This window comes from Azolla caroliniana, unplaced genomic scaffold (assembly GCF_043228905.1).
Source record: "Azolla caroliniana isolate FFs.n. ecotype wild unplaced genomic scaffold, voAzoCaro1.0.p SCAF_4, whole genome shotgun sequence".
NCBI classification, from domain to species: Eukaryota; Viridiplantae; Streptophyta; class Polypodiopsida; order Salviniales; family Salviniaceae; genus Azolla; species Azolla caroliniana.
This window is the reverse complement of record NW_028230439.1, coordinates 3,791,603-3,819,367: the sequence shown is the minus strand read 5'-3', so window position 1 is coordinate 3,819,367 and position 27,765 is coordinate 3,791,603. Positions and strand designations below refer to the sequence as shown.

The window sequence follows — 27,765 nt, the reverse complement described above, 5'->3', positions numbered from 1 at the left end:
GGAGATCGCAGGGTTCAAGATTGGATGTTACAAAAAGGGAACATTGTTATTCCAATGCATAACATTACAACACATTCAGTGTATATGTTGTTGCAACTTGTCCCATGGTTTCACGAACATGCAAATGCATTATGGAACCTACACAAAACGTAGACCTGGTGGGAAACTAGGCTTACAAGCTTATAGAGCTCTGGTCTTCCACTTAAGCAACGGGTATTCCTATGGAGATGCCTATTGGGTGTGCTCCCGACTGGGTCGAATCTTCAAAAGAGATCAATAGCCTCGCCGCATTGTGCAAGATGTGGTGGATGATTGGAAACGTTCCCACACTTATTATGGACTTGCTCATTCACTACAACATTTGTACAAAGACTAAGTGCCTCTCTTTATCACAGATTTCTTGGCTAAAGGTTTGGTAAACACTTTTGGATATTTGGAGAAATTTCGTGTGCCCTATCCAACAATGCCTATTTTCTCCAATGGACACGATTTTGGGCACTCTGGACCATTTGGATAGCCTGCAATGATAATGTCTTTGATCAAAACCAACTGCATGAAGTTAGCTTCTTTAAGCAATCTCTATTTGATTGTCTGCAACATAGAGACATCACACTGCAAATTTACAATCTTTACTTTGAGTGTTTTTAAGCTCTTTAGTGTCTAATCGACACTTGTATATTTTTCTTTATGCTTTGTGGGTTTTCACCTCACTTTGAGGTTTCCCACTAGTAATAAAAGTGTTACTAAAAAAAGATATTTCAAATAAAAATCCACGATTAAGTTGTTAAGAATATTTGGAAGTGTCCATGTATCATTTAAATCACTTTAGACATAATATAAATCATTGTTGGGAAAAAAATACAAATATGAGATATTTTGGTATAATGTCAATGCTAGCTTCCCTTGAACACAACAATGTAGAGTTACACAAAGAACATGCTTCACTAAGTATTTTTAGTATTTCTAAAATAATAGCTTTGTTTGATGCAAACATGCCCCCGGTCCTAATAATGATACAAACAAGGATGTCAAAGATGTGTTCGATGATGATTATATTGATGATTACTCTGAAATAGTGAGGACTTTATGTGTCTACATCACTTGGAGCATGATAATGATTGCTAAAACATTTCTTGTTAATTTGGGAAGCCTTGTAAATACTCATAAGTTCATGTATATCACTTTTATCAATATGCATTTGGATTATTCTAGTATTGTTCAATCTTAATTTTGATGTAAATTTTATGTTAGAACATGTAAGTCGAGAACGTTGAAACCCACCAAAAACTACTTGATTCCAACATATTTGATTTCTCGTTTTTATAGAACAAAGCTCATTGGGACTTCCAACACTTCTTCTTTGGTCACAATTGCCGAAATTTCCAGCACCTCCTAGGACATAAACTAGAAGTGTGTGACTTTTCTAACACCACTACAAAAATATAAGGACTTGGGGATACTTCTCATCTATTTTAGAAATGTCGGAGGCTCCGGTACCAAACGCTTCTAGTCAACACCATTGCCAAAAAACGCGATGTTATGTAAAAGATTCAATTTAGATTTTAATCTAAGATGAATTCAAGAGTACGGTCCACGGTCCCGGGCCATCCCCAAAAGAGAGTGTCTTATGATCGACCATTTGAGACACACGCACACACGCCAAATAGGTATGGCAGGACTTTTGAAAACATGTGTTGTTGGACAAAAGTAATGATGAATAAGTATGATTGCATATGGAATGAGATATGCCCATGAATAGGAGCAAAAAGGGTGGACAAAAGAAGGGATGGACATTGTCCCCACCTCCTCCTATCAATATAATTATATATGCATGCTTCCTTCGCCCACTTGTACCAACACACACACACACACACACACTATATACATATATATATATATATATATATATATGGGTGTGTCTATCATTGGAACCCATCACAAACTGAAGATAGTGGTTACTGCTCCCCTCCTATCCCATAACTAATACATATCCATATATATTCTCCTATAGGCTATACCCCCTCCTTAGCAGCTGCTGCTTGTATCATGATGATGAGCTTCAGGATGGACCTCACCTTCGTCCTCTTGGCCGCCCTACTATGTTTACTCGCTACCGCCACGACACTTCCTCGAAACATTCATGGAGCTCATCTTCGAGGTCGGGTGCTATCGGAAAGTAGTAGCCATGGACATGGACATGATCATGAGGGGGTTTCGGTCGACGGTACCGGTGGAAATGATGAGCATGGTCATCATGGTAAAGGCCATAGCCATGACTCTCCTCCTCCTCCGGTTCACGTGCGTGTCCCGGGAGGTTACATTGATGTCCCAGGTGCCGACATTACCCCGTCGACCCCTCTCACAATCCGTGTCCCCGGACTCACCCCATCCTCCCCCGTCCATGTCCGAGTGCCCGACCATAAATCTTCGCCCGTGGTTGTTCACGTCCCACCCCAAGAAGAGGACAACCATGATCATGGTCATGGTCATGGTCATGAGCACCATGATTAGTGGTTGCTAGTCATGGATTTTTGTGTGGATCATCATCTTATTGGGTAGGTGAAACATCATTTTTTCTTAGTTTACCAAGAGTTATAGCACCATGATTTCCATCTCCCTCTTTTGTTAGTAGGCTCACCACTAGGTTGGGGAGTGGATCATCAAAAAATAACAAAATACTCTTTAGGACCAACAAACACAACATTTTTCACATCTATTTCTCTTTTGTCTCACATAAATAAAAAACAATTGTGTGTTCACTCAATCCCCATGGGATCTTTTCAGTAAGTTTCCCGAAGAAATATAATGTATTCTCTATGTGCTCGATAAATTAAAATTGGTCGGACGGGTACATTACGAATTCACGACGAAATAATATTATTCATTGTGTGATCTTGATAAATTGGAATTGTCGAGAACTTAATGTTTGGCATGTTCCACGTTGGAGGTCTTTATATGAGTTAAAATCTTTTTGGACGGCGTTGGGAGACTTGTCTTATACATTTCCTTCTTTCATATGCCAAGTAAAAAAGAGCACAATGTTTCCTTCTCATATGTGCCCTAATGTTTCTCCCATTAATCCTCTCATTATGATATAGTGCCCATGATTTCAAGTAAGACGAGAAGGTTGATGATGGTGACTCAACATTTTTATACGTTATAATGATATTTGTTCTTTACTTTTGTAGTATCAAAGGTATTTGTCTCTTATTTTATTAGGCTTTAAATAAATACATTCGTACACATATGTATTTGATTTTCACTTTTTTTTTCGTGAAAAAATATCCCCCATTGGTATTAAAAGTAAAGTGGCCAAACGCAATATACAAAGGAGTCCAATATTACAATCAATGTTGTAAAGTCGTGCGAACAACCCTAGCCAATCTTTATAGGTAAAGATAACGAAGAAAAAACACCTAGCCAATATTTCACTTCACTTTTGTAGAATCAAAGGTATATTTGTCTTAGTTCGTTGGGCCTTTTCTTCATCCATTTAACTCAAACTTTACATCAAAGCATGCATTTACATACATTGGTTAACTTTTTGTCAAGAGTGAAAACGTTTTTGGTACCCATTTATTTGTAGAAATTATGCATCGATAGGTCCAACGTTATATTCTTTTTAAATTTCGACACTTCCCAAACGGCCTAAATTTGCGAGATTTTTGGGTCATCTTAAAAGTGATACCCATCTAAGTTCTAACCATAAAATTATAAATGCAGGAGGATTGGTCTTCTTTTTGTAACTTATTTTTGAAGAAGGCATTAGTGGAAGCATATTTCCGAAACATTTTGTCCTGTAGTTTGGTTTTTGTTTTTTAAGAAGGCATTAGGTGTAAGCGTATTTCCGAAAACATTTGTACTCCTAGTTTGGGGCTACAAGCGGATATTCCCAGATCCATCTAAGGTAGTTCCCTCCTCTAGGGGTCCAACATTAGTAATATAATAAGAGTAATTTTGGTTAAAATTTTGGTCGTTTTGAAACCAATGCATGAGTATTGGATGTGGACAATGATCATGAATTACAAGATTCATCATGTATTTTGTGTATGTGCAATGAGAACATCAATGTCATGCTCATTGATTTCAATATATAAACATATGGTATATGGTTGTATGTGTGTATATATATGTATTCAATTATAGGTTGGTAATGTAGCATTGTAGTGAGTGTAATACCCCACATTAAAATCACGTATAGTTTCATATCCTATTAATCTTACATCTTAAATATTAAAGCAATAGCCTTTTCCTTGTTCCCTTCATAGCATGGGTTGAATCCTAGGATACATGGTTCAACTTCTCGGTGGTGGAATCTTCGTTCCGAAGCCATGAAGTACAAGAATCCACAAGGTTCGAAAAAGGTCCGACTTTTTCGTTGAATCTTCGGAAACAAGGTTGGATGCAACGTACAAAGATAGGCAAGATTCGACTTTAATTACGTCAAATCTTCACATGAATAGACATGTTTAAGAGTTTTGTTGAATTTTCGGAAACATTGCCCCATGCAAAAAGTCCGATATTATATCACTTTCGAACTTAATGGTTCATATTAATAGGAATAAAAAATAACAAATAATAAGAAAATAAAATATTGACCCTCTATTATATCAATTAGATAAATTATATACACCTTGGTAATGTTGAAAACATATGAATTTTTCTATCTATGAGTTAAAAAGGAAGAAAGCTAATGTGATTAAAATTTAGTTGAATGATAATCCATTGGATTGATGGAATCTTGGTCTACTTTTTCTGTCTATGTCACATGTCAAGCTCTCTCTACATCTACATCAACCATTTGGGATATGATTTGGGAGAGGCCCGGCGAAGCCGACCAATCGCCTCGTGCCACGTCGCACGCTCTAAGCTTCGGGTAGTCGAGGTAGCCGATCACGGGGTGGTGTGTGAGGAATGTGGCGCGATCGTATGGGTTGAGCTTGGCGTCAATGGCGAAGCGTAGGGGGAGGTCGGGATTAGATATGAAGAGGCGGCCGAAAGAGATGAGATCGGCGGCTCCCGACCGGACGGCTTCGCACGCGGTGCGGCGAGTGTAGCCACCGCTCAACATCATCGGGCCCCGATACGCGGCCCTAAGGATCCCGCAAACATTCCCCGCCGGGGGAGCCATCTCTTGGAGCCCTTCACGAGTGTACCTCGGCTCCGTCATGTGGAGGTACGCGAGGCGCTTCTCATTGAGCTCGGAGATCAAGTGGAGGCCAAGGGCGACGGGGTCCGAATCAACGGCCCCCAAATGGTCGATGACGGGTGAGATCCGGAGGGCGGTCCGGGACTCGCCCACCTCGGAGGCCACGGCCGCTACGACCTCCAGTGTGAAACGGCACCGGTTCGGGATGGAGCCGCCGTATTTGTCGGTGCGATCATTGATCCCATCCTTGAGGAATTGGTCGAGGAGGTAGCCGTGGGCCGCGTGGATCTCGACCCCATCGAAGCCCGCCAGCTTCGCGTTGCGGGCGGCCCGCCCGAACTCGCGGACAACTTCCCGGATCTCCGAGGCGCCCCGGAGAGCCTCGGGTGGGGAGGCGGTCACATCGGGGGCGCCCGGGATCTTGATCTTCCATTTCTCCGGCAGGGGGGCGGTGGTGGAGGACACGGGTGGCCGGCCATCAGGTTGGTAGTCTGAAACGAATCCTTTTGCTTTTGAGAACCACAAAAAATGGGTAGTATAGGAAGGAACACAGAAGCAAGCAAAAAAAAAAAACAGGCAAGGCATTTTTTTATCAAGTTAAACAAGAGCATTAGCATTAATGTTATAAGTCAATCGCGGGCCCCCACATCTATATATAGCTATGTGGGTCTCGAGTTCGACACACCTACTAATATACGTCGGCCCCAAACACCCATACAACATGCAAGTGTATATGGCATCATGTTCGGCCCGGCCCCCCCACATAGAATAACAAGGGGGCTGTGTGTGTGTGTGTGTGTGTGTGTGTGTTGTGGCTGCATTGCCTATTGATGTGTGGCCAACAACACTACTAAGAACCTCGTGAAAATCGGTGAAGCGGACTGCCCTCTCGTGGTGTTAACTTTTTCACGCGCTCACAAATCTTATAGAGACTCATATAAAGTGGAACCCATCCATGCCCACATGAACTTGCGACTTTCCGTGGCGAGACTTTACAATCTATTGATATTGAACTAAGTTTATCTATATTGTGCAGTCTCATTTGGATTATGTTTGCTTACATGTATGTGATGCACGGCCCACATGCCACAGCTGGCAAAATATGATGCCCCCCTTCTCGTGTACTGCCTTCACCACTTTTTCCCATCCCTCGATTTGCTCCTTTGTCCATATCCCCGGTGAATGTGGATATCTGCGAAGTCACATGATCATATATTAAATACTATTAAGCTCACATCAAGTCATCCACTTATTTAATAAGATACACAAATGACATACAATAATAGCTTTCAAATATCAAGCAACCAAACCTGAAGCACATTCCCTGAGCGTAGTTGAGTACATGCTACTCCCCTTAAAGACAATACTTTTTATAATATAGACCCACATGGGTCGTGATAACAATTACATATTTTATGTCAAAAGTATAACAAGGACGATCGCAAATGGAGTCTCACCGAATGTTAACCATAAAGTTCCACAACAAATATCCAATGATACTACCCATGGGGTCCATAGTGGAGACTCGAGAGTCACCGTCACTGACAATACATAGATTTTATAAAGGGACTACAACAAACTCGTTATTAACAATTAAATTTGATGTGAGAGATGGGTCAAGAGTCAATAGTCATTGTCATTGAGAATGCTTGCCCTAAAGCCCACATATAAAGCCCTGGAAGTGCAAGCACACATATATATAATAGCTATATTATGTGTGGGGCCATTTTGTGAGGCTTGTGGGCAATCTAGTAGAGTACAATATATATACATATATATATATATACTATTCACTAGGCCATGTAACTTTGACTTCATAGACATACGAATTAATGAGAACTAATCACATTGAGTTAATGGTCACTAGGTATTATGTTACACATAGGTTCGATACATGGGCAAGGGATAGGGATGGCTATATTCTATTGTGGTGATTGGATGGAAAAGAAACACCACATGTCTCACATATATTATTACAAGGTCATGTGGGAGAGCCTAGTATAAATCCACGAGAGGTTAAAATCCAACCTAATTAAATTAACCTTGTTTCCATGCCTTATGTATATATTCACACCTAAATTGGTGTGAATTAGTAGATGAGTTAATAATGTTAACCTGGGGTTGGTCAATGGCGCCGCTAACACATAAGCTCATTAAGGTTAGTTAACCTAGTGATTGGCCTCTGAGAGCTTCTTGGCGGGGGCCACACATGGGTACTGCACTAGATCGAGATCACCATATATTTTTATTATTGACCGTTTTTTAAAGTCATGGCGAGCTTTTATTATTGACCATTGTTTTTAAGTCATGGCAAGCATGAGATCACCTTAGGATTGAGCCCTTTGTTTAAAAAAACAAAGTCATGGGAAGCTGAGATCACACCATATATTGACTATGTTTAAAAGTCAAGGCAAGGAGAGACAAAAGATTTTCATTAGCCAATGTGATGTGTGTATGTATGTATGTAATATGTATGTATGTATGTATGTATGGCATGGCTGGCATGGAATGGTGTATCATGTATGTATGTATGGTATGGTATGGTATATGTTGGTGGTATGTACTTAAGATCATGCTACATATAGTGGGGGGGACAAAAAGTTATTACTAAAACAAGGAAGATCAGACCATCTTAGTTTAGAAAGAGTTTGCCAAAACGGGAAAAGATGGTTTCCATTTTTAGTACTCACCCAATGCCTGCCTGCGAGACGGCCATAGCTTCGGTGATCAGGAGGCCTCCACGTGTCGCCCGCTGGGCGTAGTATTCCACGTGGGCTGGCTGAGGGACATAGCCCACGGCTCTGCACCTGGTGAGCGGAGCTAAGACCACCCTGCGTCGTGCAAAATCGCTAATTCAATCCATAATCTTGATTACCCATCGCCATAATCTCCTAATCAAATCTATTAATCACCCCATTAATCGAATCTCTAATCAATCAATCAATCATCTTGATTATTACCCCATTACCTCATTCGCTAATCAATCTGTTAATTACCCCCATTAATTCATTAATTAATCCATCCATCCATCAATCCATCCATCACCTGATTATCAATCAATCCCCTAATCAATCCTATAACCCCATCATCACCTCTCATTCATCTTCTTTGGATCCAAATTACAAATAATTACCTCGCCCAAATCCTGTCTTAGCTCAACTTTGAATCCAAATCACAAATAATTCTCTCTTGCTCAACTGTCTTGGCGTAGAGTTATTAATCCCCCCCCCCCCCCCCATTGGTAGTTATGTTTATGGGCAAAGTAATTAGTGAGGGAGGGGGAGGGATTACACATCTGATTGATTGATTACCTGTGCGACAAGTTGAGTGGAGATCCATCCGAACCGGCGAACGGAGAGAGGAGATTGCTCCAAATATCATCATCAGCACGGGATTCGTTACAATCGAAATCTGCACTAGCACCCATATTATCGAATTGATTTGGGGAGCTTAAGCAAGCAATTAACCTCTTTAATAACAGGTGAATTAAGTAGCCTGAGGAATCAATAAGGAGGTGAAGAAGCAGAGCTCTTCTCACAGATGGGAATGGGTGAAGGATAGATAGTTAGTTACGTAGTACTAAGTTTAGGTGAATTAAAATCGGATAGTTGTGCAGACAATCTGAGGATGCATTACACGTATATATGATATGTGGTTGCGTATAGGTTACTTGATTTGTCAGAAGAATGGATGGATTTGGAATGTATGGATTGGATTTGCGCTATGCAGAAGGGTTAGGGTTTTGAGATTGATCGGTGAATCGTGAGGGGAAAAAACAGAGTATTAACTGGCGATGGCGGTGGTGATTCGTATGGGCCTTTCTCTCTATATATATACATATATATAAAGAGATAGAGAGAGAGAGACGGAGAGAGAGAGAGAGAGAGAGAGAGAGAGAGAGAGAGACCTGCAGGTATGTACTGGAACGCTTCTAGGAAGCTTCCTTTTTAATACATTTAGCAGTCAAATCTCTCTGAGGGTATGTCTCTCTCCTTTTTGATCGTTTTTTATTTTTTTATTTTTTTTAAAGCAGCAAAATTTAAAGGGGAAAGATCAATTAGTTGGAACAAATCGCCAGTTCCTGCAGAATTTATAAAGAAATTTTATATATACATATATATATATATATGATTATGCAGAATTTATATGGAAATTTTGTATATATATATATATATGATTATGCAGAATTTATATGGAACTTTTGTATCTATATATATATGATTATGCAGAATTTATATGGAAATTTTGTATCTATATATATATATATATATATATGATTATGCAGAATTTATATGGAAAATTTTGTATCTATATATGATTATGGAGAGATTGATTAAACTTCCAATGGTTTTTTTTTTTTTTTTTTTTTTGATGATTAATAGTACAAAAGAAGTGCAGAAGAATCCATTGGATTAAATCAAATCTGCATATCTCAACTTCCAATTCAGTTACAGGTGCAAAGGGAGAGAAAAAAAAAACCCAGCAATTTTATAAATGATTTCACAGAAAAATAAAAAAATCATGAAAAGAAAAAAAAGAAAATAAGCAAATAAATAAATAAATGGGGGGGGAAGTGGGGACCCTTAAGAGCTCAGAATGGCCACTTGACTAGACCTCTCTTGATCTTCCAAAATGAATTTATTTATCTCTTATTAGTCAGTCAGTCAGTCATGGACATTTTATTTTATTTTTTTCCAAAAGTAGTCATGGACATTGGATATGCCAATGAATGAATGAAGAAGAAGGTTGAAAAAACCAATGAAAAATTTAAGAGACTTTTGACATTAGAATGTTAAGTATAGGGAATCAAAGCGATATATATAGAGAGAGAGAGACAAAGACAGAGACCGAGAGACTGACATAGACACAGACAAGCCAAGACAGAGAGAGGTGTGTGTTAATTAACGGCTCCAATGAGTCCAAGACTCCAAATGTCACTGGCCTACCCACACCCACTAGAGATCCCCCTGGGGCCCCAAACATTATTTGCCCCTTGTTTCGCTCGATCTAGAGAAACGAACAAAATGACCGACACCCTCAGAACATTGATTCGACACAGAGTCTTGCTAGAGCCTTTTTGTCATCTCCAGTGGAGCATTTGTTGTCATGTAAGGTTTGTCTGATGTCGTGTAAGGTTGTCTGATGGAACCTTTGTTGCCGTGTAAGGTTGTCCTATGGAACCTTTATGGTGTAAGGTTGTCTGATGGACCCTTACTAGCGATCATAAGGTCGTTGCCCAAAAGTGACCCGAAATTAGGTCAAGCGCTCAACCCCCCCTAGTACATCATTTCATGATCGCATATTGTAAATTTAGTACAATGTAGTGAAATTTTTGCTCGAGTGTGCCTCAGAATATACATGAGTCATACTGTGAAGTTTAGACACGAGCTAGGACATGGAGTCTAGACCCAATGCGTTGACTTGCAATATTTTTAGAACTTGTTCACACCCCTCCACAATTGATGGGTGTGCAGAAACACCTCATCTAGGACGCCACCTCTAGCATTCGCAACAAATGACAAAAAAGGCAAGAGTCTTTTTAATTTGCACCCACATGGAGTTTACACACAATGTTTGATGTGCAATGTATTTTTAAAAAAATCCCATCTCATAACTTGGGCATATGCACAAAGGCCTTATCTAGGTCGTCTCTAGCATTCTCAACACGTGAAAATAGGAAGAGTCTTTTCGCACATATGTTGTGTGGGATAGGGAATATTTATGATGACCTGAACATGATTGCTCAATCTTGCCCCAATATGAAAGGATTTTCCCCACTAGATTCCTCGATCCATATTTTGTACTCTTCGAGGAGCCCATGCCATAACTCTATTTTTGTACATAATAAACAAGCCTTTTGCACGATGGTTTTGAATATTGTTGTGCATATATCATTTTCACATGTGTTGGTAACTCGTTAATGTCGTGGTGGACTATGCATTGTCTTAGAAATGAAAGTCGGAAAGCATTGAATTTTGTGAGTTTCCATGATGTAAGTTGACATAAGGTTGTCTTCGCAAAGTACGAATAAACTTTGTAAGTTTGCATGAAGCAAATGTGAGATACCATTGTCTTACGCCGACTTCGAATATGACCAAATTTGGATTGACGCGGGGATGTTTTGTCACTTCTAAGAAGGTTAAAATGTTATCATCGAATCTTATTTCATGAATTGAGTACGAATAGCCTGCTGACGTACGAAATTATCTCTGAAAGCTAAACAAGAGGTTCTAAATTGTAAGATGAATTGAGTACAAATAGCCTACTGACGTACGAAATTATCTCTGAAATCTAAACAAGAGGTTCTAAATTGTAAGTCAAACTACGTGTGTGTGTGTGTGTGTGTGTGAAATATAAAGGGATGTTAATTTCTTTCCTTTTCCTTGACAATGTATTTACATCATTCGCATGAGATTACAAGGCTCATTGTTCAACATACGCAATTTTACATCATATATGACAATTAATTATCAAATGTGTTCATAAAATAATACTCTAAAAAATACCCAACATAGGCTTGTCACAGCCAAGTCGGTTGATGAATATGGGGACACCAAATATTTTGATCATAACAAAAAAGGGAATTCGCATAGTTTCAAGGTGATTTGAGCCCTCAATAAAGGTGTGAGTTGATCCGCCTTTTTAAAAAGGGTTATATGTGTGCGTGTGCATGTGCGTGTGCATGTACAATCTTGAGGTCATAATCCCATGACTTTAAAGATGACACTCTTTCATCCATGTCTTCTTGCAAATGATAGGTGACATTGCACGGAGGCTTTTTAATTCATCAATAGGTAAAATACATGCATATAGATTTCATTTGATTCAACGTGGCAACGAAGGACAAAATAGATTATTTAGTGCAACTACGTAGTAACGTCATTTACCGATGTGAAGCTTATGAGAAATTAGAATTGTAAGAGTTACTACACTCTCACAAATACATTCAAAAGGTTTTTTCTTATCGAGAAGCCTTTGTATTCTAGCGTTGCACATTTGAAAGATTTGGAATATTATAAAATATTTTACATGTCTCAATGATAATAATAATAAAAAAATAAAGGAAATATGCCTTTGGAATATTCTAGAATCATTCTCTCTCGACCAATAATAATAATAATAAAATATTGGCTTTAGAGAAGCTTTTAAAGAAAAGGCCATTGCTCCACACCCCAATTCCAAATAGTGTCAATGTTTTCCTGATGATAGCTCGTAAAAGAAGCGTTTCGTTACATCTGTCACTTTAGATATACATCAACAATAAGCTACTTTAGATGTATATCACTAACATCTAAGTTCTAACTTTGAGTCCAGATTTTCCTAAAGTCACATTAACATGTTGTCTCACAATAATTTTCACTCTAGCAAAAATATAACATCCAACCTAGGCTTTCTTGAGTATTAGGATTTTCTTACCCTATACCATATAAATGTCTTCGGAAGCAAATGTGGCACACGTTAATGATTTATTGCAATAATCAAGTTGGGAAAATTTTGTGATGGTAGAAACATGCTCTAAAAATGTGTGCATAGAATTTGACTACATGCACATCAACCATGCTCTCTAAAAAGAAAGTAGTGTTACACGTCAATATGGGTTGGGGACAGGGGTCTTTATCATTCATCGGGATGACTTTAAGGTCAATATGGGTTGGGGACTGGGGTCTTTATCATTCATCGGGATGACTTTAAGACCATTATAATAAAATGGAAATTGTGTCTTTTAATGTGGAGAAGTTAAACACTAAATTTCAATTTGTTCCTCTCCATAAAATCTTAATGTAGATATGTATCAAGCTAAAACTTATCAAAGTTTAGCATTGTTTCTCTTGCGATACTAGGAAAATCTCTATGGGACATAATCTCATAGAAACAAAAGGATTAGGTTCCGACAACACACTCCACAACTTTTACTTTAAGAATCCTGAATATTCATTATTTTATTTTTCTCTTATCTTTTGAAAATCAAGAAAATACATGTGGACCCCATGTAGGTCAACAACTTGGAGTTTGTCTTTATTTTATATTCCCTCTCTTTTGAAATTCACGAAGATATGGAACATATGGAGGTCAACAACATGGAATTTGGATATGTATTGTTTGCTTCATGTTGGACCCTACTTGAGTTGTGGTCAACATTGTGTGACTAATGCTTGTGTGTGAAAAGTGTTGATTTTTCAAGTGACATAGAGAGGACGGTGGGAAATACTCAAGTGACATAGAGAGATGATTGTGGGGGATACTTACTCTTATCATTTCATCATTATCAACACATGTCCCTACGATTAGATTACCATTTTTCTTTTGTCATGTGTTTCTTTACCATACAAAAGAGAAGTGTCAATGTGTTCATAACTTCCAATTGCACTTCATCTCCAATTGGATGGCATGTGTCATGACTCATGGCAAAGAAAACTTTGTTGGTGTTCCAAACAAGTGAGTCATGCAATCATTTGTTGTCAATAAGAGGGAAAATAGTCATTTCGGCATGCAATTGTAATCCTAAGATTTGAGTGAGGAGGATCTCTACATGGTTTCTTCCAACTGTGAAGGCTTTGCATTCATCCCCATGGAAAGGCAATGACTCTATTTGGGGATATCTAAGCAATCCTCCAAATAGTTGGATGCTTGAAATCACTACTTATACACCTATACCAAGTCTTTGTGCGTATAAGACATCATGATTGTTAAGATGACATCCATTTCCCTTATAGCCGTGATTTGACTCTTTAGTTCACACTTTTTCCAATTACCCTAGACATTTTCTCCCAATGCAATTCAAAATGTACGTTCGCGTCTTGAATCCTAACTTGTCTAAATGCATTCTCCATTCTTTGAATAGATTTTCAGCATAGAGCTATTTCAGTACTCTTTGACTTTTTTTAGCTTGTTTTTTATTCATGTCATCACATTCAATCTCTAAACCTTGGAAATCGAATCTTGCCATGGGGCCATCCATCTATATTGCCTTCTAGAGGAGTCTCGAGTATAATACTCTGGATGTCTAGGGTGCAAACAAGATTAAAAGTTTCAGACATTGATATCAGAAACCTACTCCATCAGGGCATTTTACAAGATTGTAGGTTCCATAGTTTTCTTGGCTATCTCCATCTCTTGCAATATTCAAAACAGCCAACATCGATATTGAAATGCTAGTTTTCATGTTACTCTTTTGGGCTGAGTGATTGATATACTCTTTTACTGTAAACGGAAACATGTGGGACGAAATTTTCTATGGAAGAATGAAGCCATCAAGCTGTAAAGGTAAAAAGGTAGCTGTATAGCTACTGTTTTCAACATTAATTCTACGTTTCTCCTGATTGAATTAGATCCATTTGTCATAAAACTGAAAAATGCATATTCAGAATCTGTGAAGGAAAGAAAAGGTTTTGAAAACGTATTAAATCTGGATTAGAATACTATTTATATCATTTTATTAAATAACAAAAACCATTTCTCCATGAGATGTGGTGTTTCAGAAAATGAACCAAAACCGCTTTTTTCATTATTTCTCAAAAGTCTGTAAACTTCCCTTGCATTCCAGTATAGGCTCCTATAAAGCCTTGTTTATCTCAATTGAGGCTGTGTGGTCACTTGTAATGAATGTATAGACATACTACTAATTACAACAATATTAATTTCTCTGTACAGAACTCTACGTCCAAAACAAGCATTTTCTCCAGATAATCACAGCAATTTATTTTGTGATTCATTTCTGGTCTTCCTCTCAAAAAAGTCTCCAATCATCACTTCCAATTGTTCAGGTGAGTATTTCACATATTTAGAAGGATTTTTACCCCCTTCTAGTATTGGTCTGCATGGTAGAAGGACTATCAGTACAGAGATAAAAACTAACTGGAAGTCTAAAAAGTAGGGGATATATCATTTGTAACATTCACACTCACCCAATACGTTTCAGGAAAGAGCGATAAGCGGACAAAACCACTTCTGCAACGCTAAGACGTACATATTCGCGGAGTTCAGTATCTGGTACACACCACACCAAATGCCGCTGGTATAATTCATCAAATTGAGCATTGAAGGATTTGAATCTGCAAAAATGCATCCCTAATAATGAAAGCAAATAGAGTAATACATAACGTCAAGGACAGCATCCATTACCAGTGGCACATGTAGATGCTTTTCCAATAATAGTTAATTAGAGATCAGTAAACAATGTAATATCATAAATAAAGAATGAGAATGAAGATGGCTCATCTTCCATGCATCCCTAAAATGAAAGAAAATAGAGTAATAGATAACTTCAAGGACAGCCATTATCAGTTAAACGTGTTGATGTGTATCCAATTATGGTTAACTAGAGACGAGTAAGTAATGTAATATCATAAAGAATGAGAATGAAGATGGCTTATCTTCCATGAGCACTGCAAGTCAAGAGTTGAATTGCACATACACCAATTGTTAGATCAGCCTCTCTAGTTATAATCCTGTGGGCAATATGGATGTCTCCAGATGTAAGGGCTCAAAAGCTACTATCCAAAGTGTCTTTTACTGAACTATGAAACATTCAGGTATGTTAACTACAACTTGGTAGTACTAAAAATCTCTAAATCAGTCCTTCACATGTTTGTAACCCATTGTCATCCAGTAGCTTCCACCTACCACTAAAGGACTCCCAGACCAGAGATAACTCCTATTAACATTCATAAGAATGAAATGTAAGACCTGGATATTTAACGCTCACAAAGAAACAGATGAGCAAACCTTTCTTTGACCAATTTCCTTGCTACTCCAGTGCTAGTACTTCCATCATTCCCAAACCCGCTACTACCAGAAGATGTCAAGGCTTGGGTTTTCAGGCTGTCCAATACCTGAGATACACATTTTTTTAACATGAAACAGGTAGATCTAAACCATTGATTATAACTTACGGAATGTGACAAATACACTTTAAGAAACACGGACTTCATATTTTTCTTACTTTTGACCAAGCAACACGCCTATAATTTTGTGCATGCTGCTGCACAATACGACGATGACGTTGAATCCAATCTTCACCAAGAAAATCCTTTGCTTCCGATCTGGAAACTTTCTGATAAATTAGTCAATGAAGCATAGATATTCTATCAAAACCAAGGTTGCAAAAGGAAAATCACTCCACTGTTGTAGAGATTTGACCATGAAGTGTATGTTGTTCATCAGGAAAATATGTGAGAGAGCAGGATCCCGATATAGCTTGGATTTTCCCTCTAGATTTGCCTGAAGAGCTGATATTGCCTTCACAGTGGTTGCTGCCAGCTGGGAATCAGTACGTTTTACTGTCTCATCTTCGCCAAATATCTGACCTAATGTCGTTTGGTACCTGTAAATGATGAATTAACTAAATGATAACTTTCAATCATGTCTGTCTGCTTTATGAGTCATCAACTCATAATCAGATGCAATTAAAAGAGCTAGGTACACTTCTGGGAACAGAATCCAAACTGAAATTAACAATCCTTTGAGATTACTTCCAGTTCATTTCTCTTGTTGACACTTCATTAGTATCCTACATCATTTAAGTGTCTAGTGAAAGATATCTGAGAAATCTATACTTCAAGAATTCTTTCCAGTGGACACGGAGCAGCCTACTGAGTGAATGATATGAAACGATTTTAAACATACAGGCCAGCCTATGCCAGTGAAATTGTTAATAGAATATTCAATGTCAAGATTCTGGTAGACATAACAAGATGAATACTACTAAGGATAACAAAATGCGAGTAACAGTATAATGTTCAATCAATGTTTAACATTTAAGAAAAGAAACTGAGCATGCTCCAGAAGTGGGTCAAGCTTGTTGCCAGTTTTTGAGCACCAGTAGTAATGTTAGTGACTTATATATTTCACATCTCTACAATGATAGTTAACTTCATTCAAAATGAATCAACGTTTTTCCTGTTTGACCCTCTGATACTATTCCTTCTACTTTTCTTTTTCTGATGCAGCATGTACAGACTACTATCTGAATTCTCAAAAAGAGGGAGTTTTCAGCTGAGACATGTCTTTCACTATGCAGACAGAATAAAACAAAGTGTGTACTACAGAAGTTATTACATGGTACCAACAAAGGAACCATAACCATGCTACAAGCCATTAAATTTTACCATAAATTCCATTTCAAAATCTTACAGATGTATTTTTGGAGGGGGTACTAAGTCATACTCACATAAACAAAGAATTGATATATCTAGCAACATATGTGGTCAATTGATGCACATTTCCATCTGAAACAAAGGTCTTTCCATTGTCCTTTTCAACGTCTCCTGGAAAATCACTGAAAGTTTCACCTGCTGCCTGTGCTAGTCTTTGAGTTAAACTTGAAAATGCATTGCACATATCCATTGCTGGTTTAACTCCAAAGATATATTCAACCTGTGGAAAATTACAGGCATAAAATTCAAAATGTTAAAACCAATCATTATCTCTTTGTGCAATAACTGATGACATAAGCATTGACATCAGTATGCAAACACAGAGTTTTTGCCACCAGTTACCCTACTAGTGCACTATAGTTGAATCTGCCACGCATAGCAAGGATTATCATAAACGAAAGTCTCAGGTATTCTAAAATTAGGTAAAGTTAAAATATGAGGAATAGAAAACGACAGACCCCTCCTGCAAATGATACATTGAGTTACTACAAACGTCCTAGGCTAGTGAGCTCTATAGTTCACCTCAGGATAAAGATCTCGCATTGTCGCATACATCTTAAGCAAATCAAATAGCTTCTCTGGTGACCTTCTGCTCGTGGCAATAAATTCCCCAAAACTCAAGAGTGTGGTCATGGTATTACGTGTAATGTCTGCAAAGCAAGATTGCTGATATGGATCCAGGCCATTGAGCACTTGATCAGCCAGCTTCCGCTCTCCGTAGAACAGTAACTTTACCTACATTAATTCATAAAGTAAGAAAGATTCTATTCCAAGTGATACTGATAGTGAGATGTACTATTACATCCTATAGAATTGATCTGATGCAAACATTGCAAAATTATTTCGGTGAAATCTGTGTGAGGAATGCACAAACGAGAAACACTCTAAAAATCACTATCATCTAACAAGGAGATTGAGTAAATCTGAATACATTACAGTTTTGTACATGGCAAGTATCCAATTAGTAATCTTTCCCTCCAAAAGTTTCCATTCCAACTTTTGCACATCTTCTCTAACTAGTCTATCCACCCCCAGTTTGTGAATAGTCTTCTCCAGTACAGATACCCTAATGTCTCTGCATTAAAATGTTAAAATATAAACTCAATTGTTGGCAGTACATATTGCTCTAAGGAACAAGAAATGCAACACTTCCTCATAAATCAAGCAATGCCAACTCTCAATATCAGACATTCTAACTAATCACAGCTTCTGAAATAGAATAGAAATGGAAGTTGCAGGGGGCATCTCCACCTAACAACCTACGAAAATTGTAAACCTATTTCCTTTGTTAGAAATACATCAGCAAAACCCTTCATATCCTCAGATCCTACTTTCATGTGACAGATTCTATTAAGTCTAGTCCTCTTGATTGAGCAAATACAGATTTCCTTTCTAGAGGCAAGAAAAAGTAAAACAGATGATGACCACATCTCAGCGATGACATTTTTCTTTTTGCAATTAACATTTACATACTTGTAGATCTTACAGCATTGCTGATGATGATCCGATGTAACCAGTCGTCGTGCAAGTTCATGTAGGATAGGAACAATAGTTGGCGATATGAGCAAATTGATAGCATAGGCATTCCTTTCATGATAAGTATTTTCGGCCACCACAGTTCCATTTGTCTTAACCCCTTCACCAACAGAAGTTGTGGTTGAGAGGATGAATTCAGGTATGCATTCTTCGAGTTGAACAGGCTCTGGTGATTTGCTACAATGGACCAGATAAAACATGGATACATCTTCCAATTTATTTTCCTGTCATTAACATAAACAACAAATTGCAAATCCAAAGCACCTTTGTGTGACTAATAAACGTTTGAATTCTTCTTCTAGCCTCGCCATTGCCTTAGCAAGCAGACCGTGTACATGATTCAATGCTGAACCACTACTTTTAAAGCTACCATTGAGTGTAAAAAACTCCACATTATTATAAAGTTCATCTACAGCAGCAAGGTATCCACGCAAATCTTCATGAGGGCCTTCCATGATCTTCAATTCTAACTGATATTCATAAATAGAAAACATCACCAAACCGAATTTAAAAACAGATAACTGTCTGCTAAACTCCTGCCCCAACAATAAATATAAGCAACCACCAATTCATAATACACTAGGTTTACCTTCCTTGAAACATGAAACTGAGCAAGGATCTTTCCAGCAACCTTCAGTGTACTGTTAATGTGTTCATGTGCCTGCCTTATCGCATTTGTATGAACCTAAATACATCACCTACTTGTTAGATGAGTATGATATCATAAGGAAAAGGACTAAAAGCAGTCTTCCTAAATTTTCAAGAACAACTCAGTTCAAGAATTTTCCAACTGTAGGTCTTAGTATGTTGTCCAATAGGTTTACAATCTACAGTTCACTCTCACATGAATTTGCAGGTATACTATTTCACTAATGATACTTCACAGAGAGAAAAACATAAACAAAAATATTAAAACTTGATAGATCTAGGTATTTGATAGACTTCTTAAACATATATATCATACCATGACACAGAGTTGGAGCTAAAAAATGATCTGTCATTTTCTTATCACTAGAGCAGTTTATCCAAGAGAAATATGTCTAAGCAAAACCTCACATTTTAGCCACATCTCAGAGGTTCCTGTCGGACCAGTATGACGCCAAAACACATTTTTGTGTGAAAGTCAGCGGTCTGCTACCCGCTGATGGCACTGCTAGCAGATTCATCCCTTGTAACATATACAAGAGAATTGATTCTTTCGAATAAAGCACACAGGCTGAAATGAAGATCCAAAAATGGTGTGCACCAAACACCAGAGAAACCTGGGATCATGTAGAAGAAATGACACATTGGAGGTGTACAGATCAATTTCCAGTATCCAGGCGGAAACCCCCTTTGAAAATACCATACTATTAGACAATGAAGTCAGAATAGATGAAACTGGTGAAAGTCCATCTTAAATTTGAGTACTTACGTTCTCCTGCATCTCATCCATACCAATCAATACAATTATGCTACTCGATTACGTCTGATCCTGAAAACATCTGACGTCAGTAGAGCCCAAACAAGATGTTTGCCTCTTGATCTCATCCGTAATCAGAGGCGCATGTTGATGAATTAAAGCCCGTTTCCAAACCCGAAGCACTAGACTAAGCAAGCCAGGATATTGGATATGCAACGAGACTAATGGCAAAACTCGATCTTTTCTAATATGAATATGAATATGAATCAATTCTCTTTCAGAAAATTCTGTTGCATAACATAAACATGAAGCAAACAGGAGGCATTCCTTTATGTATTGGAAAAGAATCATCTAAATTAAACTGATGACAAACATGCTTGATCTCCTATAATGATCTAGTAGGTCTCCTTCGCTTGCCTCAAGTATTGGTTCAAAACATAATGCAGCAACCTGAAACCCTGGCGACTCTCTATACATGATCTTGGAAGATCAAATTCTTCAATATATACATGCAAGCATAAATTCATGGTACATGCATATATGCCGATCTGTGTTTGGCTTCTATTTCTTGTCTGTGGTGCAACAGGTTTCCTACTAGTTGGGATTCTAGTAGCATATGCCAGAGACCTGATTCCTGGACTCCCATTCAAACAGATTGTTCGCATCGCCATACACACATTGCACACATACGCATGCACACGGCATACATACATATGGATCATGAGATGGAAAAGAAAGAGGAGGCTGACCTGAGTGGGGCGTATGGCAGCTTCGAGATCCGAGAGGCGGTGATCGAAGGAGCTGAGGATGCCGATCATGTTATCCGTGATCATCTGGCCTTTGCTAAGGCTATGGCGCAGGAGCCGCGATCGCTCCAGCATCGCATCGAGCTCCGCCATGGGAGCAGGAATCTGAGACACGCAGTGAGAGAGAGAGAGAGGGTGAAGGTGAAGGTTAGGGATTGAAAGAAACGAAGGAAGTGGGAGAGATTTCCTCCTGTTCTGCGAGAGAGAGAGAGAGAGAGAGAGGAAGGGTTTGGTCAGCTATGGAGAAATACGTGCATCGACGTGGAGAGAGAGAGAGAGAGAGAGAGAGAGAGAGAGTCTCTCTCTACTCTCTCTCTACTCTCTCTCTCTCTGTCTCTGTCTCTGTCGGCCTCCCCTGATTTCACGTTCCTCTGTTTTTTGTAGTAAATTTGTATGCATTGCTTTCTTTGATTTTTCCATTCTCTCTCTCTCTCTCTCTCTCTCTCTCTCTCTATTCTTTTCTACTGTTTTTTTTTTCTCTCTTAAAACTCTTCCTTTTTCCATTTACATACATAATAATGTTTTTTTTTTCTGTTTGTTTAATCCATGCATGGAATTAGTGCCTCTCTCTCTCACACACACACTCTCTCTCTTTTTGGTTAAAAGCACACAATTATCTTAATTGTATGTAAAAATCCACTTAGTTACAAGACTTCTTAAGTCTCCTCTACCTATCTAGTATCTATCATATATGGCATATGCCTATATATATATATATATGTAGGGAGAGGGGCGTCCCTGTAATGCCATTAAAAAACCTGAATATGGCATTTGGAGGAAATGATCCCCACATGCTCTAACATCCAAAAATTCCACATGAGAATATCTACCTTTCACCTTCTTTATATGTATAGGCTTTCACCCCATGCCTATTATTATCAAGCATGAAAGCATTATTACGCATATTCCAATTGTGCTATAGTCCCCAATAATGTAAAAATTGAATCGATATCTCCATCTTATCATTTGAACCATTTTGAATATATTGAGAAAAAACTCATTGTTGAGGTCTCAAATAACAATCGGTTTAAAACTTGCCAAATGTCTAATAAGTACTTCCAAATGGTACACGCTATAGGACATTTAATGAACCTATGTGTACTATCGTCCAATGGAACGGTGCAAAAGAAACAGGTGCCAGACCCTAGTCCTCGTCTCTTTTAAGGCGGAACCTAATGGGAGCCCACTAATCATGACTCTCCATATGAATACCTTTGCACGAAATGGTAGATGGGAATGCCAACTAACAATCGACAACAGTTCGGTTTGGTTCGGTTTGAGAGGGTCCAAACCGAACTGTTTTAATTTTTTGAAACCTAAACCCAGCCCAACCCAACCACGAAATTGTTAAACATTTTTCAAACCGTTAAACCATGGTTTCGTGGTTCGGTTTCAGTTTCAACTTAGGTCAATTTTTAAAAAAAATTAATTTATAATATTTCATTATTTTAAATTTTTAAAGATGTTCCTAAAATGTGAGAATAAGGTCTAAAAATGAAAAGATTGTTTTAAAACAATTTTTACATTTTTTTTAAAAACAATTTTAAAAAAATAAAAAACCATCTAAATCGCGGTTTCGCAGTTCGATTCGGTTCAAACCGAACCATTGTTGATTGTTAATGCCAACTACGTTGTAATATTTTCCACCACCTTGCATCTTATTTACATACATTCCACGACTTTATTGCTTTAGGAGATAGCCAAGATAATCACACCATTGCATGATGATACAATATATTAGTAGTGACCTGTAACAAGCGTGTACCATCTTGTAACCACCAATCCACCCAAGGTGCAACATTTGTTTTCAATGTTATTAACCACCTCTTCCAAATGTATAATCCCCAATTGAAATAACGATTGAATTGAGATCTCAACTTCTCTTTCTCGTGCCAAAACAACACTTGAGAAGAAACACGCAATTCATTTTGTAATGAATTACAAGATTCTCTATCACTTGATGGTCCCCATTCAAAAAGAGATAATGCATCTTGTCATGATCTTACCAAATGTTGTCCACATATAGAACGTAAAATCTTTAGAGGAATACTTCCATTGAGTAATTTCCATCAGGATGCTTGAATGTTTGTTTTCCCATGCACCAATCCTTCATGCTCAATAAAATATTGCATCATAGATATCCATGGTTGATCTTGTTGATATATATCTCGTAATAATGCAAATCTACGAGCCATCAAATGCATTTCTAAATCCAATATTGTTGCACCACCTAACCTTTTATGAGTAGCCAAATGGTCCCATGAAATCCATGTAACTCCCATCATTTCTCCCTTCCGCCACAACATGAACCGAATAGGTTGTAACATGTTTTGTAATGCCTTCTTAGTCCAAGGTAGTAAAGGCAAACAATATAATAACATGGGTATTAAGATACATTGCACCACTTTAAGTCGTACATGAAAGGGCAATAATTGAGACTTCCAATACATAAATTTGTTCTTGACTCAATTTACTACCAATTCAACCAATCAATTGAACATTTGCAACATCAACACCCAATGGATAACCCAAATGTCGATAAATTGATCATCGTGTAATCATTGACCCTCAACATCCCAAACATTCCAAATCACTCTCCGTACAAGAAATAAGGCGAGACTTCCTCCAATTTATATATAACCCTAAAGCTAAAACAAATTAATCCCAAACTTGCATACTCCTTTCAAGATTTTCTTTTGAGGCTTGTAAAAACATAAAAGAATCATCAGCCAATGCGTGTTCCACCAATTGTCCACCAGAAGGAATATGCAAACCCACAATGTCACCATTGGCCGCAATATTTGACAACATTACTAACAAAGGATGTGTAACAATAGCAAATAACAATGGGCTTAATGGACATCCTTGCTGCATAGATCTAGTAAGAAACACTTTCAAAGTAACTCTGCCATTAAGCATCACATGCAAGGTTGCATTTTGCCGTAGCAAAAAGATAAGTCAACACATTCGAGGACCAAACCCCATATTATACATCACACCCGAGAAGAAAGACCAATTAACATGATCATATGCTTTTTCTAAATCTAATTGCACGATAACCATTTCTTGATATGTATGTTGAGCATAATCGGTAGCCAATTGAACATTCAAAACATTATGCAATATATTTCTACCTACAATAAAACCATATCGAGATGGATGAATAAGTTGAGGTAAGATGTTGGATAATATCTTTGCAAACACTTTGTACAACCCTCCCATCAATGAAATAGGCCTCCATTGATGAAATGATTCCAAAGATGGTACCTTTGGTATCAATTTGATTAAGCCTACCTTCTAGCTCTCTCTCTCTCTCTCTCTCTCTCTCTCTCTCTCTCTAGTTTAATCTTCCTATGTTTCCATTACATTCCCCTCTCATCACGCTACACTTACAATCCCATCCGGACGCCCTTTAGCTTTGACCCATGTCACTTAAACTAGCCTGATCGCCTCTGTAGTCGCTCGTATGAGTAGCCTTGTGTGATCATTATTTCATTTGGTTGCATCGTTAATGCGTACATTCAATCGAATTTGGTTACAGTAATGCTAGGAATCGATAATAGGTTGTATAATTGGGTGTCTTCAATGAACTAATTAGGTTGCCCGAATTAGTTTGGTTGATCAAAGTGGTTAGGTGTAATTGCTTTGAAAACAAAACACCGCTTTGATAGCTTACGCGCTTCATTGTTTAAGGGGTGTACTAGATGAGGTGGGTGGTCTCCACCCCTTCCATAAATCGTGTATGATAGAATGGAACACAAAGGAGAAAGAGATAAAGAGTAGCAACGTTATATCTCTTGATCACGGAAGAAGACCCCTTTGCAAAGTATTTTGCCTTTTATATGCTTTTGGCACATGCCTCCATTAAGAATTATGAAAAGGAGATCATTGTGAGGGCAACACATTAAATACAACTTTTCATTGAATATATAGAGCATGCTACCTTATGCTCATCATGGGTATAAGTGGACTATATATAGCATTTGCAAATTGCACACATATTTTATACTTTCTCATTACCCTATGTTTGGTGCATTGAATGTCCTCCACGTGCAAGTAGTTGTAATCTAGGCAATTGAAGAGTAAGTAGTCAATCCTAGTTACATGTACTATAATTTGGTTGGGCAAACAACACGATCCATATGATACAAATGACATGGTCATCCCTCAAGCAAGTATTTTGCTAGAGCCGATGTGAACCAACCCACACCATAAAAGAAGCCATGGCAAAACCAATTTAACATTAAACATGCAATAAGGGCACCAACAACATAATTGGTAGGGACCACGCTTCTAGCCACAACATAACACCCCCTCCACCCCATCACAACGGCCAATGTAACATGCATCATACCCTTGGATAAACTATGTGACCAACCATACAACCTTGTCACTCACATCAAGTGGAAAATGTCAATAACAAACATTGAACTTATAACTACCTTGGAAATTACACCCCCACCAAATGTTGTCCTAAGCACAAAAACTTCCCTCAACCTTAAACCCTAAACACTAATCCAAGCTCTTTCCCCCTCCTTCACAATAATGACGTAATATTGAGATAATTGATGGTTCACTCCAGTTGACCATCCATCCCACACTACCCACAATCCTCAAACACCACTCACCTTTACCTAACCCTTGGTTTTAGTAATATATTAAATTACCAATGGGAAACCTCAAATTAAGGTGAAAACCCATAAAAAACAATGAAAATTATACAAACTCTCCAGTCAATGCATACTGAACTTGTCTTAATGGCACCATAAGCAAGACACATAAAAATATCAATGTCATAAGTGTGCAAACTTTCTTAAAATGTGAAATCTCGGGCATATGAAAATACTTCCTTGGGTCTTCAAATTGTTGTATGTATTCTATGAACATTTCTTCCTCTTGATCAATCCACTTCCAAGCATCAACATTCTAGCTAGTTTATTTGCTAACAATTAGCAATAGAAATTTGTTCTTCATGGGAAAGAAAGAGTTGAAAAGTGGAATAAGATGGAACGCAGAGAATATACTTCTCATTCTTGAAGGTATATCTAAGAAAACTATGGATGGGCTGTTTTTCATGAAATGTGTGAAAAATGAATCGTGCAATGTGTTTAATGGTTTAACTTCAAGCTCACTTGTCAAAGCAACTGTGCGTAGAGAAACTTGGAAATATTATCTATAGCATAATTTCTTCGAGGAAATCATAGAAATAAATAAGGAAGAGAATAACATTAAGGTCAAGAAATTAACATTGATTTCAACTACGAGATACAAGTTATTTGAAGGCTACCTAAAGATAGTCATAGCCCAAGGATGGAACTTTTAGGGATCTTCCTGTCCTCTTATTAGTGAGATGTCCATGTCACCCTTCTTGACCATGATGACTAGTTGGGGAACCTTGACCCTCATGGTCCTTGTCTCCTCCATCATGACCATGATCACCATGTTTCTCCTCTTCCTTGGGTGGGACGCGGACAATGACGACAACAGGCGACACTTGACCATGATGACTAGTTGGGGAATCATGATTGTCGTGATGCTCGTTGCCTCCATCACCATTACCAGTCTGATGACCACGATCACCATGGTTCTCATCTTGTGGTGGGACGCGAACCACTACGGGAAGAGAAGATTGTCCATGATGACTAGTTTGGGAACTATGACCATCGTGAGTCTCATCTCCTCCATCACGATCATTACCATGACCAAGGTTATTGTGGTTCTCCTCTTCTGGGGGTGGGCTGAGGACAATCCCTGGCCATTGACTATAATGACTAGTTGGGGGGCCATGATGGTCATCGTGTCCATTGTGACCATCACTATGACCATTACCATTACCGTGCTCGCCATGGTCCTCTTCTCGGGGCCGGGCTCGGACAACTACCGGTGACGAATCATGTGCGGGGATTCGAACGTGCACGTGCACGGGAGAGGATGGTGAGAGGCCGTGGACACGGACGGTGAGTGGAGCCGATGGGGTCACATCCTCCCCCGGGATGTCGATATAACCCCCCGGGATACGCACGTGAACCGGAGGAGGAGAGCCGTGCCCGCCATTGCCATTGCCATGGTGATGATCATGATCATGATCACCTCCATGGGTAGCATCCACAGAAACCCCACCATGATCATCAATGCCACTGCTTAGCAGACCACGATGGTGCCGTAAAGCTCGCATCGCTTCTGCATTGCGATGGATCGGCATTAGCATGCAAGTTAATAGCATTATGGCTAGCAATCGGTGGTTGGACATGATGGGTATTGCTTACTGGAGATGGAGAGGAGGAAGAGGTTGACAGTATATGAATGAATGGGTTGTAGTGAAGATCAATATCCATGGATAGGTTTATATAGGAGAAGGAACCCAAGCATGCCTGTGTGTGTCAGTGGACACTCCACCATTCCTTTTTAGCCCGGCCTTTTGTGCTGATTTTTAGGTATATAAAAAGGTTCAATGTCCTGCTCTCATTGATATGAAGCTAATGTGGATAGTAGACCCATTAGGGGTGTCCAAAACATATCATGTAAACACTTGCACAACGAAACGTGGTCACTCAAGGTTTAGTAGTACCCAAAGCCGTTCCTAAACCTCAAGATTTAGGAACAGGTTCGGTTCAAGTTTGAAATTTGTCAAACCGATTATGGCTTAACTTATTACAACTTGGACAAGGCCGACCGGGTTAAGCCGAAACTGAACAGTTGTTGATTCCTATGTAAAGC

General features: G+C 38.5%; 2 protein-coding genes across 2 annotated transcripts; both read right to left on the bottom strand.

Moving 5' to 3' along the window:
- Window positions 1-4,567: 4,567 nt before the first annotated feature.
- On the bottom strand, window positions 4,568-8,943 carry LOC147864862 (artemisinic aldehyde Delta(11(13)) reductase-like). Its single transcript, XM_087319037.1, has 4 exons — window positions 8,461-8,943; window positions 7,840-7,980; window positions 6,211-6,341; window positions 4,568-5,640 (listed from the first exon to the last, which is right to left on the bottom strand). The coding sequence occupies exons 1-4, from the start codon at window positions 8,574-8,576 to the stop codon at window positions 4,772-4,774; spliced, it is 1,257 nt and encodes a 418-aa protein (XP_087175163.1). The 5' UTR covers window positions 8,577-8,943; the 3' UTR covers window positions 4,568-4,771.
- Window positions 8,944-14,622: 5,679 nt separating this feature from the next.
- LOC147864861 (exocyst complex component EXO70A1-like) lies at window positions 14,623-21,203 on the bottom strand. The gene is made up of 12 exons (XM_087319036.1): window positions 20,992-21,203; window positions 19,430-19,525; window positions 19,105-19,310; window positions 18,778-19,017; window positions 18,241-18,379; window positions 17,827-18,039; window positions 17,319-17,524; window positions 16,272-16,472; window positions 16,092-16,191; window positions 15,875-15,981; window positions 15,055-15,201; window positions 14,623-14,963 (listed from the first exon to the last, which is right to left on the bottom strand). The coding sequence occupies exons 1-12, from the start codon at window positions 21,139-21,141 to the stop codon at window positions 14,837-14,839; spliced, it is 1,932 nt and encodes a 643-aa protein (XP_087175162.1). The 5' UTR covers window positions 21,142-21,203; the 3' UTR covers window positions 14,623-14,836.
- Between the last annotated feature and the right edge of the window lie 6,562 nt (window positions 21,204-27,765).

Coding starts and splice junctions, on each gene's coding strand:
- LOC147864862 (XM_087319037.1), bottom strand. CDS start 8,576: ATGGGTGCTAGTGCAGATTTCGATTGTAACGAATCCCGTGCTGATGAT. Junction 6,342..7,839: donor GTCTCGCAGGCAGGCATTGG/GTGAGTACTAAA, acceptor GTGACTTCGCAG/ATATCCACATTCACCGGGGA. Junction 5,641..6,210: donor GGGCCGTGCATCACATACAT/GTAAGCAAACAT, acceptor GATTCGTTTCAG/ACTACCAACCTGATGGCCGG.
- LOC147864861 (XM_087319036.1), bottom strand. CDS start 21,141: ATGGCGGAGCTCGATGCGATGCTGGAGCGATCGCGGCTCCTGCGCCAT. Junction 18,380..18,777: donor CAATGCTGTAAGATCTACAA/GTATGTAAATGT, acceptor ATTTTAATGCAG/AGACATTAGGGTATCTGTAC. Junction 15,982..16,091: donor GGCGTGTTGCTTGGTCAAAA/GTAAGAAAAATA, acceptor TGTGTATCTCAG/GTATTGGACAGCCTGAAAAC.